The sequence below is a fragment of the Ammodytes marinus genome, assembly GCF_949987685.1.
Source record: "Ammodytes marinus genome assembly, chromosome: 4".
Classification (NCBI taxonomy): domain Eukaryota; kingdom Metazoa; phylum Chordata; class Actinopteri; order Uranoscopiformes; family Ammodytidae; genus Ammodytes; species Ammodytes marinus.
In genome coordinates, this window is record NC_137233.1 from 28506122 (window position 1) to 28521893 (window position 15772).

The 15772-nt window shown below is 40.9% G+C and overlaps 1 protein-coding gene across 2 annotated transcripts in view; it reads left to right on the top strand.

Annotated features, from left to right (window-relative positions):
* Positions 1-15772, top strand: part of cpne5b (copine Vb) — a gene marked incomplete at both ends in the record, with an annotated part of 92700 nt that overhangs the window by 6140 nt on the left and 70788 nt on the right. For both annotated transcript variants that reach the window (XM_080025332.1, XM_080025331.1), the window contains 2 exons: positions 14122-14162; positions 14430-14476. In XM_080025332.1, coding sequence (XP_079881458.1) covers positions 14122-14162; positions 14430-14476 — 88 coding nt within the window. The remainder of the gene's footprint in view (positions 1-14121; positions 14163-14429; positions 14477-15772) is intronic.

Genomic DNA, 15772 nt, shown 5'->3' on the forward strand with positions numbered 1-15772 from the left:
AAAGAAAGAAACACTCCAAACTCTTATCTCATAATAACCAAGTAATGCTCTGGCATGTTGAAAACTCCAAAGCTGCTGCCATACCTAATTATGTTGCTATGCTTATTATGGTTGCTAAGCTATGATTTGGAAATTACTGACTGCTCAAGGGTGGCCAGTTAGATGATTTTGACTTCCAGAAGCTCTGAAATAAATGCACACATTATGTATATATATTTACATAAATATATGTAGCCTCATTTCAGAAGCCTTAAAACCCCATGAATACATTTGAAATTGCACCACCTAATCCATCTTGAATATTGGCAAGTAGCCTCTAAGAGAGAAATGCAAATTAATTGCGGCGAGATAGCACCCGCAATCTTCCCCGCTTTAGTACCGTACCCACAAAGGAATTTGCACTAAGTATATACCGGCGCCAACACAAAGTTTGCCAGCTATGCGCAGTTTGCCCTTGTTCTGCATTTACATGAGTAATGGGGGAAACAAACTTATTTGAGATATAATTCAAAGCGCACAAGTGTTGAAGAGAGAGAGAGGGAGACAAACAGATAGAGAGAAGGGGAGCATAAAGGTATTGCGCGACTGAAGTGCGCCACTTTAGTACACAACTTTCATACGCGATAATTGCCACACTAAAACGGCCTGTTGCAATTTGCGCTGGCCTTTGAGGATATCGTGCTATTATTAATTTATATATTTCAGTGCCCCCTTTGCACATGCTCTGTGGATTGGCCACAGGGATTATGACGCTACTGTGTCCAACCATAGGGGCATCACACTATCACCTCTCCTTATTGCATCTTCACACTCCAAATTGACACACTGGCTGTGGTAACCACCTGCTTACAGTTCATGAATTACATTGTTAATGAAACACTCCTCACTCATGGGATATTTTTAAAATCTTGTTGGGGCCAAGCAGATCTTGTTCTTTTTCCTCTTACTACTTAATAGGCTGCAGTGGTATTAAGCTAGTAGCACTGTGGAGCTGGTCACTATAATACCTGCAGCACTGATGACTCTGCTTCTCTGACTCCAACCACTTCCAACAAATACCCACATCCTCTTGGGAGCCATTGCCTTCCTATGTTGCCTCTCTTCTGCAGCACTGGTAGTCAGTAGGCAGCTTTGTAGTCACAAGTGTGTGTGTGTGTGTGTGTGTGTGTGTGTGTGTGTTTAGGCAGATGTGTAACCCTACCATAGTTCACTTGGGAGACAAATTAAAATACTTTATAAAGCTCAGAAGCAGTGCTCATTAAATATGCATCACTGTTGTTGTTTGTGCTTACAAAACAGTTTTTTTTCTGTTGCTGCTTAAAAGACTGCATTGATCTACAGAAAGCATATTGTATGGAGGGTTGTCTGTGAGGAACTGTTTGGACACACAAAAGACATATGGAAGCCTTTTCTCTCCTTCCAGCCTGGCAGAACCAATCAATTCTTCTCAACCCCCTTACTTACTAACTAACACCTTGGGTGAGTGCATTGTAGACAGGAAACATGCTTCCTGACCACCGTCTTTCACAGTTCAATGCTGGTGTTTGCCTCTAAAAAATGCCCCTTTTCATTCCTTTCTGCAAACTGATGGACAGCCTGTGACTAATGCTTTCACAAAATCAATAAAGTGGACTAAAGGCATGCTGGAAATATTATGAATGTGCACATGTCAAGAGCTCATCCACAGCTTTTGAAGCAATATATTCCTTTACTTGCTCTTTTATGTTAATGAAAAACAAAATGTCATCCTCTTTGCGAATGAGTAGACTTGTTTATTATTTTATTTTTGTTGCTTTCATTTCTATGATCATACTATAAAAATGCTGATTTTTTATCCGTTTCCCGACAACCATTAATCCGCTCCATCCCTGACAGCAGCACTGTTCAGTTGTCAGCGTCTTAACACAGAAATGGCTGTAATCAGCTCCGTCAGCTCTGCTGCTGAGATTTAACTGTCTCATTACTGCAGCCATGGAATCCTTCCATCCTGCACACTTGGTGTCAAGCAGCTTGTGTCTTTCAGCTCTTGCGCCCGAGTGGGAGAATCCACTTGAATACAAATATGGCCTGGTGAGGCTGCGGTCAGCTGCTGTAGAACATAAGTGATGTTAAGTCCAAAGGAAGAGGGCTAACGCTCTCCGTGTGTGTTAATGATGGTTCTGAGAGGCTGGAACCAGGCTTTGATCTGTGCTCTCTGGCTGACAGGCTCGCCGGCTTACTGGCAAGAGCAGAGGAGTCATGGGAAGACAAAGTCAAATTTATTGGTGGTGAACTGGAGGGCCGCCTAAATACTCACTCTCTCTCCTTCTAGGTTTCCGGTAAACATGTTAGAGGGTTACGATTATTATTTATTATTGGGGATGGAGTCTGTGGCCTCTGTTTGGTACTTAAAGCAATGATATTCATAAGCTAACATTGACAAGCAAATAGCTTCCAGCCAAGTTCAGTTTTATCCAAATACAGAAACATAAATACAACAACAATATCATGAACGTTTTATTTCACAAACTTATATCAATTTGCTAAAACAATACATGATTTGAAAGTTTCTCCAGAAGAAGTTCTGGAAAATGTATCTACAGTATTTGTTTCCTAGCAAAGACAAAAAGTCTTCCAAAAAGAAATTTTTTCCACAATGAATCTTTAAATTTTGATATATTCTTCTGTTTCATTTTTGACATCTCAAAGGGCCAACCTCCAAACTTGGGTTCTAAGTTTGTGAAAGCTAGTTGGATATTTCTCGTTTTATTTTCTATCATTTCATTTTGACATTAACTTTTTTTACATTCCTCATTTTAAACCCCACACTGCTCTTTGAGAAGACACAGGCAGCCACAGTATATTGTGATGGGTGAAGAAAGCTCCAATATTCATGGACACACTGTCAAACCCAACCAAATGTTGTAGGTGTGTACTGATGCTTCCGTGATGGCAAAAGGACTTCAACAGGACTAATACATTTTTTTCTTCCAATTTTGTAACAATGTTCAAAATCATTGGACCCTAACTTTCACGTCTTATTTAGCAGCAGTGTGTTAGAATAAAGGTCAAGGGTAACCTGAATGGTCTTTGTAATTGGAGGTGCCATCATTAACATTTGATGGGGGTCCAAGGCTCGCTTGTGTAGCATTTTATCGGAGCTGGATAATAGTAATTGCTATCATTATCTCATGAGTCTTAATATTGCATTGCATAATTGGATTTATTTGGCGTTTCCTTTGCTGCTACTGACACACACCAACAGCCAAATGGTTAAATACCATTTCTTCACTTTTCACATAAAAGATAGATGCACATTTTAATCCACTGGCACCATTGCTGTCATTCATGAGACTGACTCCATCGGTTCTGTTAGTGTGGTGAGTTATTGCCCTCTCATACTCTACCTGTAAACCTGTTCCCCAGAAGAGCAAGGTCAGAGAAAAGATGTGACACATAAGACATGCACACATCATTAAAATCTCTGGCACTCTGTGCTGCAATACATCACTGTGAGTACTTTGAGCATCTGTGATATGTTTGAAAATTGCATATGAATTATTATTTTTTTCCATCAGAGCTACATTACATTGGGGAATATCTTGCAAGTTTCCAAAGTCATCTCGAAGACATTTCCTGCCAAAGAGTTTCATTTCAGCTGGAATCTAAAGAAAAAAAACATAAAATGAAAACTTTGCACCTATAGACTGATCATTAAAACCTTCTCGCAAACAAGACTGGCTCAGGAACTGTCATTTAGCTGTGTGGATAGCACCCACTGTGCAGAAGCATCTGTCCTCTGCATATGCCATGGAGTAATGGCAGCCTCAAAGCACCCAGTCAGGGCTATTGAGGGATGTGAGTCACAGCGGTGGACAGCCATCGCCACCTGGTCATTAGAAAGAAAGCGCTTCATGTCATTAATAGGAGCACATCCACTACAAGTGATTGTGAAACACACAATAAACTATGTCCGATTTGAATGGCATGCCAGCAAAGGCCATGAACACAGGTGATTGGACGCCTCCAGTGGCTGGAGAGCAACAGCAAGAATGCTTATTTGTGGCTATTTTCTGGGGCACTCAGCAGTATCAGTGATCTGTCTGAGCTAAAAAATGCCTGGAGAGTTTCCAAGAATAACTTCACGCTTGTTTGAACAAATTTTCCTGACAATGTGACGGTAATTTGAGTGTGTGCCACTTATAATTAGAAACAAAAGCTGGTGTGCTTCAGGTAATGAGCTGAGATTGCCCAAGGTGTGTTGCCTCGGGTTTGGATCTGCCAGCTCTATTCCCTTATGGCGGCTGATGGAGCCAATGAGCAGAAACATTGGCGTCCACCACCAAGCCACCGTGTGTCCAATTTTCCACATCGTATAAGATGTCTTGTGTTGAGAACCTTTTCAGGTGAACACACTCATTTTCATACCGAAAGCACGATGTTCATGTAAGTCATCATTGCAGCCAGTGGGTTTATTTGTCGACAAAAGAGTATTGGTGCAGTTAATTTGACATGACAACTAATCACTATTTGAAAATCCTTTACACACTGCACCAGTTGTGCTGATTTCTTATCACTCCACACAAAACCCTCAAAATAAAGTCAGGCAATATACTTAATTTTAGCTTCTTCTTTTTTTGGGTTCAGTGCGAGTGAGAAAGTAATGGCGACAGTTTGCCAATTTGACCAACTGTGGGCTGTGTCAGCATCTTGTAGTGGGTAATGCATGACTGAGTTCACTCCTCAGAGTAGATTGTTTGCCTTTTCTGAGCCCATGTTGCTATTTCAGCTCTGGCTCAGTGCACCCTGCAGTGGAGGATGGACTGGTTGGCCAAGATCGTCTCATTTGGTACAGCGAAGAGAGAAGTGTGAAAAGAGTGTGGGTGAGAGGATCCGGATATGATTATGGAGATACCAACACCCTGAGGGGAAAATAGATGTGTGTGTGTGTGTGTGTGTGTGTGTGTGTGTGTGTGTGTGTGTGTGTGTGTCGGTCGGTCGGGCAGTGCATAACCAGTCCTTCTTGCTACAACATTTGAGATTGTGATTGCATTTGGGAGTTTTTAGACAGTTGTTGATTTTAATTCAAATTAATGACAGTAAAGAAAGCAGTATGTGTTTTCTGTCCGCTCTTCATAAACTTTTAAACAGCCATTTGTCGTATTGTAAAACCTCTGAAATGCAACTTTACACTCCTAAAGTTTTGGCCATGCAGTGATGTTCTTGGGATGCATTGTGGGTCTGTTGGGCAGTCATTTCATCCACCCCACACCCCTCCCCTTATCAGGACTAAAATGTATCAACAATTACTGGATGGATTGCAATAAAATCTACTATAGACATTCATGTCCCTCCTATGATGAATTGTAAAACCTTTAGGGCTAGTACAGTATATAAGCAAATAGAGCTAGTATATATATATATAGTATCCTCTTAGCTAAAGGAGCACATCTTATGGGCCCGCAAAAGAAGGACATCCGATAACAAGATACTCACTACAGTGACCCTTTTCCCTGAAAAAATCACACATTTAATACTGACCTACTTTAAAGTAGTTTCAAAAACCTTCTCTCCCAGGATGTCATTTTTTTTTTACAATATGGGCTCACTTTCATTTCCATTTTGCCTTTTATCTCAACAATCTTGCCGCACCCACATCCAGCATGATGTAAATCTAAGGGTGGAGAGCTGGGGAATTCTTGGCACTGTTTTCGATCAGAGAGTGCAATACAGTTTGATTTCCTGTTTTATCTGCAAAACACGGGCTACATTCTGAGTTGTGACAGGACCTGAGAAGCACTATGTTAAGTTTGTCACAATAACCTGACAACTATGACAAAAAAGTGATAGCCTACATCCTATTCTGCAGCTAACATAAAAAAAAAAGGCGCAAACCATAAATTATCAATAACCCACACTTTGTCAGGCTCCAGTCCACAACCATTCCAATTTTCCTAATCCTGCCCCGTTACCTGACCCCTGTTGAATCTGGCTGTGGCGCAATGTCTCCATGCTGTTTGGGAATTTTTCTGATGATCCAGAGCTTCCCTGTCTGGCTGTGCTGAGCTGGAAGTGTCTTGTCCGGCAGGCTGAGCAGGAATCTCCCCAGAGGAAACCCTGGCCTGAATAATTCAACAGCTGGTGGGAAAAACGATCCTGCTTGGTTCTGCCATCGATCCGACACTACAGCAATGCCAGCCCTAAAGTCTGGATTCTGATGATTGAGGCTACCAAGATAGCTTTATTTACGAGATGCCTTGGCCACTTTTTATTATACCCGTAAAATGTATGGGAATTTGCAAAGAACACCCAAACTTTAGCGTATATGTGGATGTTTGTATCACTTAGCGTATGTGGATGTTTGTATCACTTTCAACACATTTAGCTCCATTGCGTTGTCTGCATTACCTTTTTTCTCCCTTCACCCATCTATTTGCCCCTCCCTGTTTCATTTTCCACCATAGCTCCTCTCTCTCTCTCTCTCTCTCTAAGTTCACCTCTCTTTTACCTTATTCTTCCGTCTCCTCACTTCCTCTGACATCTGAAGCATCCATCCACATGTCCATTTCATTTTGCTTTTGCTTAAATGTCCTTGGGGAAAAAACACTCTGTCTGTTTTCCTTAGTAACAAAATTGTGATTGCTGGATGAACACCTCATATTTTCAAAACATCAAGCTATTAGAGGTGGAAAAATGCATTTTTCCTTTTACCAAAATTAATCTGAAATGGGCTTGTAAGTCTAGGGTTTGTTAAAAATACAAAAATATAACCAATACTGAAGCTTCAAGGAGCCGATTTTAAAACTGTTCAAATGTGTATTGACTAATACTATACATGTTTATCCCCCCAATACACTTTCAGTTGTCTTTATTTCCCCATATCTTTTCTCAACACATGCTCCAGGAATATTAGCTGATTGCTCTTGTATTAAAGTTATGATAAACAATTCTGAAACAGTTTCAATGAACGATGTTGAGTGATCACTGGCATAGCTTACCTAATATAAAAAATGGGATTTGGCTGTATATTATTGTTAATGACCTCCTCATCTGGTGAAAATTCAAGAGGGCAAAATTTAGGGCAGGATCGTTGGGTTGAGAGTGTAGAAAGGCATATGCAGTGTGAGGTTCCATTTGGCACGCACGCACACACACACACACACACACACACACACACACACACACACACACACACACACACACACACACACACTCCGACACACACAAACACAAACACAAACACACACCTCGACACACAGAAAATAATGCACAGCTTCCCCATAGTCTAAGCTGTGCTTGTTTTTGTGCAAGCAAGAGGTCAAGCAAAGAGAGCCTTGGCTGCATACAGTATAGATCAATTCTACACCCACAAACTGTCATATTATACTACCAGTAACACACCCCCTCGATGGGAACCTTTTACCCTCGGAGCACTGACGCATTCAGAGTCTTTTTGACTTAACTTTCCAGGAATACTGTGTTGGAAACATTGTTCAATCCACAGAGCAGGTTGAAATGTTGGCAACAGACTTCACATCTATCCTGGTAGTTTGGTCAATATACAATATTCATGCAACCAATAATGCCTATATACAATACAGCGTAAACTGATGCCGTTTCTGAATCATTATACAAGTGAGAAGTATGAGGGAGCAGTCCTCGTTCCCAAAGTTTTTAATTAGCCTGTGGCAGCCTATTTGTGCTGACTTCTGCTCTATTCCAAGTCAAGAATATCCTCGGCTCACTTTTTTTCCCCGTGTCTCCAAACGCCTCTTCAGAAAGGAAAGCACTCATCCCTGGATGTTCATCAGCCCTTTTCCTCAGCCTTCACTCAGAGCGCTTAGAGTTGGAGAGCTGAGGAGCCTCCCGCAGGTTACCGGGGAAGGAGCTGTCTAATTATTGCGGCATGTGTCAGATCTCGGTAAATAAAGTTAGTGCGATGTCTGTGCGTCTGCCTCACAGGGTCTCGTTTCTTCTCCCTGTTGAAGAGAGCAACTCTGTTATACTCGCTGTCTATTTCCGTTCTCATCTCTGAGGACCCCAATTCTCTCTCTTTTTCTCTCTCTCTCTCTCTCTCTTTCTCACATACAGTCACATTCTCCAACGTACATTTTCCTCCTATCCTTTTCTTGTTCTTATACTTAATTTTTCTCTTACATTGCTGCTCTCTTGATTTGCCAAATTCCCTTGCGCACAGGAGACACACACACACACACACACACACACACACACACACACACACACACACACACACACACACACACACACACACACACACATACCCACATCCCCTCCACACCCCCCATTGCCTCGGCACATCTCAGATCTTTTCCTGACCTCATTTACATAAGGGAAGTTGTGTTTCAGGGAAGTTGGGTCTGAAACCCCTTCAGTATTGCATATTCCTTTGAAATGGATTATGCAACACCTAATGCAAATCTGGTGGCACATTTTTAATAGCTCATATCTTAGCAGTAGTTGTGTAACGATGGCCCGGTGAAAAGTTTATCACATCTTTAAGGTAAACTCCTTTTTTTTATTCATCATACTGGTGATTTGTTTGTTTCAGAGCTTCCGTGTGTACTTTTTTCCCTACTGTACTCAATGACATGCAATGACCTCAAATTATGAATGACTTTTTTTCAAGCAATCTCCTATTCACTGGTTCGTGAAGACGCATCAGGAGATTTCACTATTGGTTAAAGATAACTGTATTTTACATTAATTACCATAGTCTAAAACCCTGGAGACATTATTTTCTGTCTCTGTACGATTCTTAAAATTGGTTTGAGCTTTCACGGATACATTTGAGTACTACACGCACCCCTGCGGTATATGTCTCTGGAATTTTGACGTAGGCTGTATATTGTTGTTAATGAGCACCTCATGAAGATGAAATCTTGGATGAGGTTTAATGCAAGATGTAGGGCACGATCGCTGTTGGCTCGGGGGTTAGTGTGTAGGAGGGCGTATGCTGTGGGGGGTTGCACTTGATACAGGGTAATAAGAGAATCTATTTGATGAGGCTTTGTTTCAGCAGACCTAGATTTGAATACGCTCAGGTTGCCATCCTGCTGTTGTGTCTTGGTTGTTTTAGGCATCAGTTAATGCAGCCTTTTGTTTGTGCTCCTGTCCCACTTCCTATTTGAGTGTCTAGAAGTACAGTATATGGAGGAATGTTCATTTTTCTGTGTTGAGTTTCATACTGAAAGATTAACATTATTCTGCAAGGAGGGCAAAGTGGAACACTTGGCATGACTATTGCTGTAATAATGGAATTTCAAATGTGGAAATGAACCTTGCTCCGAATATTTAAAGACAAATGGTAAGATCTGTACAAGTTCATCCTTCTCTCATAACTTTTGACCAAAACGGTATTGGCCAAATAGTACACTACTACTGATCAGTTTGAGCTGTTTTCCCACGTGGAAAACCAAAAGGAAATCATAGTTTTTTATGGATACTTTCATTTAAATGGATGAATCAGAAATCAGAAATGATCAAGCACTTCAGTTTAAGGGATCTCACATACAATTGGACAATTGTTTGAGGTCCAGAGCAAAGGCTTCAAAATGTACCTGTCAGAAAAGAGAAGCTTTTAAATATTTAGTGGCACCAATGTTCTCAATTATTCAAACATCATGACAGTCCTTATTCATTTGATCTTTGCAACATCCAACATACGTAGCCAGAGTCAAGATACAATGAAATTCATCAAACAAAAAGCTTATTGTGCTGCCTACATGTACGGGCTCTGGATATTCTGCTTCATAGAATAGGCTGAATTTTAAGTACATTCCCATAATAACATAGGCTGCTTATCTAGCATGCTCTACAGAAAATAAGGTTTCAATTGTTGGATCCAAAGTATAATGATCAATTATCACCAATTATCTATTTGAAAAGATGGGAACACCATTTGTAAGAAAGAGGATGTACTCCCTAAGCACATGAAGGGGATGCTCTGTGTTTAATTCCCACGCTCACAGAGTGGCAGACCCAGTTTGCCTTCCATCATTATTTATTAGATCAGAGATATACTGTATATGGTTGTATGTGATGGCATTTGCTGGCAATCTTAGCCGTCTGATCCCATGAACGATGGCTTCAATTAAATTGCTCACAGTATCGGTCATGACATGTGTTCATAGGACAGGGAGAGTAATTGAACTACTTGATCACGTCGACATTGCCTCAGTTGCAGAGAACGATCTTTTATCACTTCAATGTTACACTGTATTAATCAAAGGTGACAAAGGGTTCCTTTAATAATACATAATGGTGCTGAAATATAGTTTATTTAAATATTTGAACCTGTGATCTCTGGTATGTATAGGTGTCAGACGGGAAAAAGGGAAACCAGCTGCTGGTCAAATAAAAAATATATATATGCGTTGACTGAGTGAATGTTGGGAAATAAAGGACAGGTGTATGTAAATGAAAGCAAGATGAGGCTAGGTTTGAGAGAACACAATCTGTTGCGCTCAGAGCCAACAGTTTCATATAAATAGACTGAATGAAAGGTCAGGCAGACTCCCACACATATCTGTACGCGGAATGTATAATTTCTTAGCTGAAGTGAGAAAAATAGCAACCTCCCCTATCGCCTCCTCAGAGTTCTCTTTATAAAGAAGTGAAAGAAATAAAGAATCTCCCATGCACACAGATTGTTGGATGAAGTTGATAATTTGCTAAACATGCTCACTGGTACAGGCAAACTCCATGAGATTGGCTGTAATGATAAAACAATGCTATGAAAGAATGCCTTTGTTAAGAGTTTGCACTCAAATGAACACTTCTGGGTGAGGAGCCTCTCCCATTGAAAAACGTATTCAGATCCTCTCCTTTGTAGAATGTACAAATGCCAAACTGAAAAACCTACCAATCCACTGAGCAAACTCCTTGCATTTAAAGCCTTACTTTAAATGTATGTAGGCTAAGTATATTCTGCAAAAGTTGCTGAAAGTATCAAAAGGAAAAGTACTCATTCTGTAGAAACATGTTCCCTTCCTGTTAGGGTTTAACTTTGAACATGATATATATTACTACTGCATGAATGTGCATGTTGCATAAGTCTCCTTTCTACACTGTTAGTAGTTCAGTCTACAGCAACGCAACCACATTGTCCCAATAAGGCAGAAATAAACAGGGATTGCCAATCATTAGGAACAAAACTTTCTGAGACAATCAGCATACAAGCATGAAAAACTGAAATGTTTTCCTGACTAAATTTATTTTCTTCTAACAACACAATATTTCTTATGAGGATGTGAAATCACTTTAACAGGCAGTGCAGTGTGCGCTCCGATTGGCTTATTCAATTATCTTTCCTCAGTGGTGACAAATGCAGTTCTCGAATCAATTTAGATCACAGAAGACAGAACGAGAGATACTAAATCAGAGAAAAGATAAAAATAGATTGAGGCTGATGAAAGAAAAAACAGTTGGAGATGTATGACAACAGCAAGAGGAAAATGAAACACGGAAGAAACAGCAACAATAATCGAGAGGAGCCAGCAGGCTTTAGGATTCTCAGTGAGGGCTCCCATGTCACTATGTATGAATGAGTGAACACGCAAAAGCAAACAAGAAGAGTAATAGTGTTGGGTACACAGTAGCCTCTGGCAGGAATATTAAAAAAGGTCACGCAAGCATGATGGAGATGTGAGATGTACACTTGAAACACGGCAAGAGTTCGATAGAGTATGTCAGTGAGAGATAGATTAATGGAAAATGCTTTACAAGAAGGACAGTTGGAAAAAAAATCATTAACTTGACTTTCAATTGTATATATGCCTTGGATTACCTTGGATTTCTGTCCCCTTTTCTGTCTTTTTGTAAGTGTCTGATTCCAGAGGTTATGATTACTAAATCTACTGTAATAATAACATTGTAGTCATGCTATGGTAAGATACATGTAAATGTATTCGCAGGTCTACACAGAGAAGGACTTTATGGTTGCAGAGGCTCGCGTGCACACCTCCTACGACATGTTGTTTGGACGTGTCACGCAATCAGATTGGTTGATCATATCTGAACGTTGTAGTCTTCATTTATTTCACGCTTCCAAACATAACTTCTACTCATATAATAATTTACGAGTAAAATAAATTACCAATCAATGCCCACCGCCATTTATTTTAGATGATATTATTTCAAGCAAGTGATGTAAGGATGTTTGAGCTAATTGCCTTGACTCGTCCAATTTTCTCATGCATGAATTTGAATCACATATTAGCATTTACAGAAAGTGAAAAGACAGCACTTCACAGATTAAGTGTCAGAGGCTAGACGCTAGCGCTAGACGCTAGGCAGAGAAAAGCACTGTTTAAAACAGACCCCTTGATATCAACCTTTTTGGTCTCACGCATTGCATTGCATACGCCTATAATTTTCTGTCTCTAACCTTTGTTGGCAATCAGTGCTGCAGGCGCTAATCAAACTTCATGGTCAGAGGACTCCTCTAAAATTAGATCAGTGATAGGTTACATTTTGCTAATAAACACCGTTAGCCAGGGAATTGATTGGTTCTGATTACAATTAGGGATAACCGGCATATTTATAAGCAACTCTAAAGTCTACTGGATGATACATTTCAAATGCACGTCTAATTCACAGAGCAAATCTCAAGCATTTGTTTGTCATTCTGAATTTTTAATCGTAATTGTAATACCTTGAAGGGAAAAGTGTGAATGCAATGGAAAAGAGGTAGGGAGGGCTGTGTGTTTGGAGGGCAGAGAAAGACGGGCATCCAGTAAACATACACACATGCTGGTAATCAGGCCGCTATGTTACGAGATACCAAAACCAGCAGTCATCGATTTCTATGAGCTTTGGTATTTGTGCTCATTACTCAGACTTGCACATAGGATAAAACGATACGATAACATGTTAATAATTTGTGCACCCAAATACTTCATGGCTGCGGTTTCATGTGTAAGTGCTCTCTTATCTCTTTGACGTGCAGAACTTGAGCTATGCTATTATCTCCAGCCGCGCACCTTCAAGTAGCAAATACAGTCATTGATTTCAACTGGAACTAAATAGGTATATTGATTTGAGACTGCTTTGGAAGTGCACCGACAATGATAAGAAGTCATTAAAGTACTGGTTTTTAGTAAGCCTTTTTACTTTACAGAAGAATAGTGAATACTTCTGACATGAGTTGAAATGCATTGTGGGATATACACCCATGTGCCACAGCTATGTTACTCCTACAGGTGTTTTGACTTGCTTTGGCTGTTTAGAATAAGGCCTATGCCTATACGCTGGGCTCGATAGATTGACATCTCTCCTCTTAGCTACTAGGGTGAGACAAATGACACCACATTAGTCGTACTTGATCATTCTTGCACACGGAGTCTATACTTCATGTAATATAAGACTTTCATCCCGATGAGAGCGACAGCATCGGCCATACAGAGAGTGCTCCGTAATGACACATATGTGTTTAAATGGCATGTGACAGCATACTCTAGGTCTAGGGAGACAGAGTAATTATGACCAGAGCAAAGGAGGAAGTCTGTGCATCGACAAAGTCCGCTCCGGTTTCAAACCAACATGAACACAATCCATCCATTACCTCTAGCAAGCTTTTTCTTTTCTTTTTCATTTTCACCGACACCTATACTAAACCTCAACCATTGCATTTCACATCACAAAACTGATTTATTTTTCCAGCCATTTGCAGCCACTTACAGAGCACTCCTCTAAAACTAAGTGCCCCCTCCCCACCCCCTACAGAAGTGCCCACCCCCCCCCCTAGATAACACAACCCGTGACCTGAACAAATGATCAGAAGCCGACACGTGAACAGAAGCCACTGTCAAAGATTAATGGGTAGTCTCTGATGCCAAGTGTGGTGGAGAGAAATCTCTTGAAAGGCCTGAAAGGGACGGGCTCAATAGTCACTTAACAGAGTAAAATTTTGCATGTTTCATGTGTATGCACAATTGCACATTATGAGAAAGGATGGGTGGAGATAGGGAGAGGGAAAAAAGAAATGTGGTGTGTGGATAGCTTTGGTTCCCAATGCAACAATTATATGAAGAGTGTGGAGGGTCAACACAAAAGTCAGACCTCCTTTGGAGCAACGTGTCACTCATTAAAACATTGTTTGTATTCTCTCTGTTCATTTTACAGAAACCTGCTGGACAAAGACACATTCTCCAAGTCAGATCCATGTGAGTACGCCGTATGGACTGAGTGTTCGTCTTCATTATTCGGTGGTTGGTGTGGTTTTTTTGTCTGGCTCTGTGGATTTGTTGCCCTGAGATTTGGTAAAAATCTTTGTTTTGCTCCGAGTGCCGTGGCTGTTTGTTCACTGTGCTGGAGTTAAAAACCCTTTGGAATCTGCCTGCTTTTGCACTGCTCGTCTCCCTCTTTGTGCCTCTCTTTATTTCCGTGGTCTCATCATCACTTATGGTCCCTATCTGCTACTTTTTCCACAGTGTGCGTGCTCTATACACAGGGTGTTGAAACCAAACAGTGGAGAGAGGTGAGTGTGCTCTCTCTCTCTCTCTCTCTCTCTCTCACACACACACACACACACACGCACACACACACACACACACACACACACACACACACACACACACACACACACACACACACACACACACACACACACACACACACACCATAAGAAATGAGTTAGGTCCAATTATTTGCTGTGTTGACATTGCATGTGTGTTTGTGCTTGTATGTGTGTGTGTGTTGACTGACAAGAGACTCTAGTTAAGACAATTCCATCCTTCTGTTGTTCTTTTCAGTGTGAGCATGCAGTATGAATGCTTCGTTAAAGCCGTTCAGCCATCAATTGTCTGAAAATGCCAGGGAAATATTCTCTAATTGGAGCGCTTCAGCCAACAAAGAAAAACCCTTCACAATGTAAAGATCAATGCGTTAAGACTCTGGGGACTAAACAGCACATTTTCACACCAAAAAGAAGGGAGGCATTGAGCTAGCTCTCACTGTGCCTTGTCTGGTCTTTGTGGTCCGTATAGCATTACCGTGTCTCTACCTGTCTCCTGTCCATTGTGTCCGTATGTCCTATCAATACATTACACTTCATATTGCTTGAAGCCACTTATAGAGTACCTTTTAAAGCTGCACTCTGCACCTTTGCTTTAAATCACTGCCCTCACCAGCTGTGACTGAGGAAATGTCAATCAAACCAACACTAATCTGTATTCTTGTGTACACAAAAGAGTACTTATATGTGACTCCACCTACTGTGAAGGATTTACGTCTTGAGTGGGAACAGATTAGGCTTGGGGCCGCTAACGACAGACATGGTATGAAAGTCAGAAATAATTGTGGGATGGACTGACACATTGTTGTTTTTTTGTTGTTTTCATGGGTTGACATGACAGTTACAAGACCTAGAAAGTAGAAGGTACTGTAATAACAGAGGGGACACCTGCATGATTAAATAGAGTTAAAGCTACTACGAGTAAGTCGGCACGTTGGCGACACCTTTGAACAAAAGCGGTAGTATTATTACGACGCCAACTGTCGTGAAGCTGTTTTCTAGCTCGTGCAGGGAGTGCAAGATTCAAATAATCAGGAAGCAATATGGTGCATGTCCGTGTGTTGAAAGTGTGGGCACCGGACTCTTTTCGGCTCCGTGAGTCTATGGGTGACACAGCATCAACTAATGCCAGTAAGTGCTAAACACACCTGATTGCAATGAGTTGATGCATTGTCACCTCTCACGGAGCTGAACGAGTCCCCGTGTCCTCACACAACGCGAATGAACGAGAGATGGCAGTTAGTTAGTATGGATCACGAT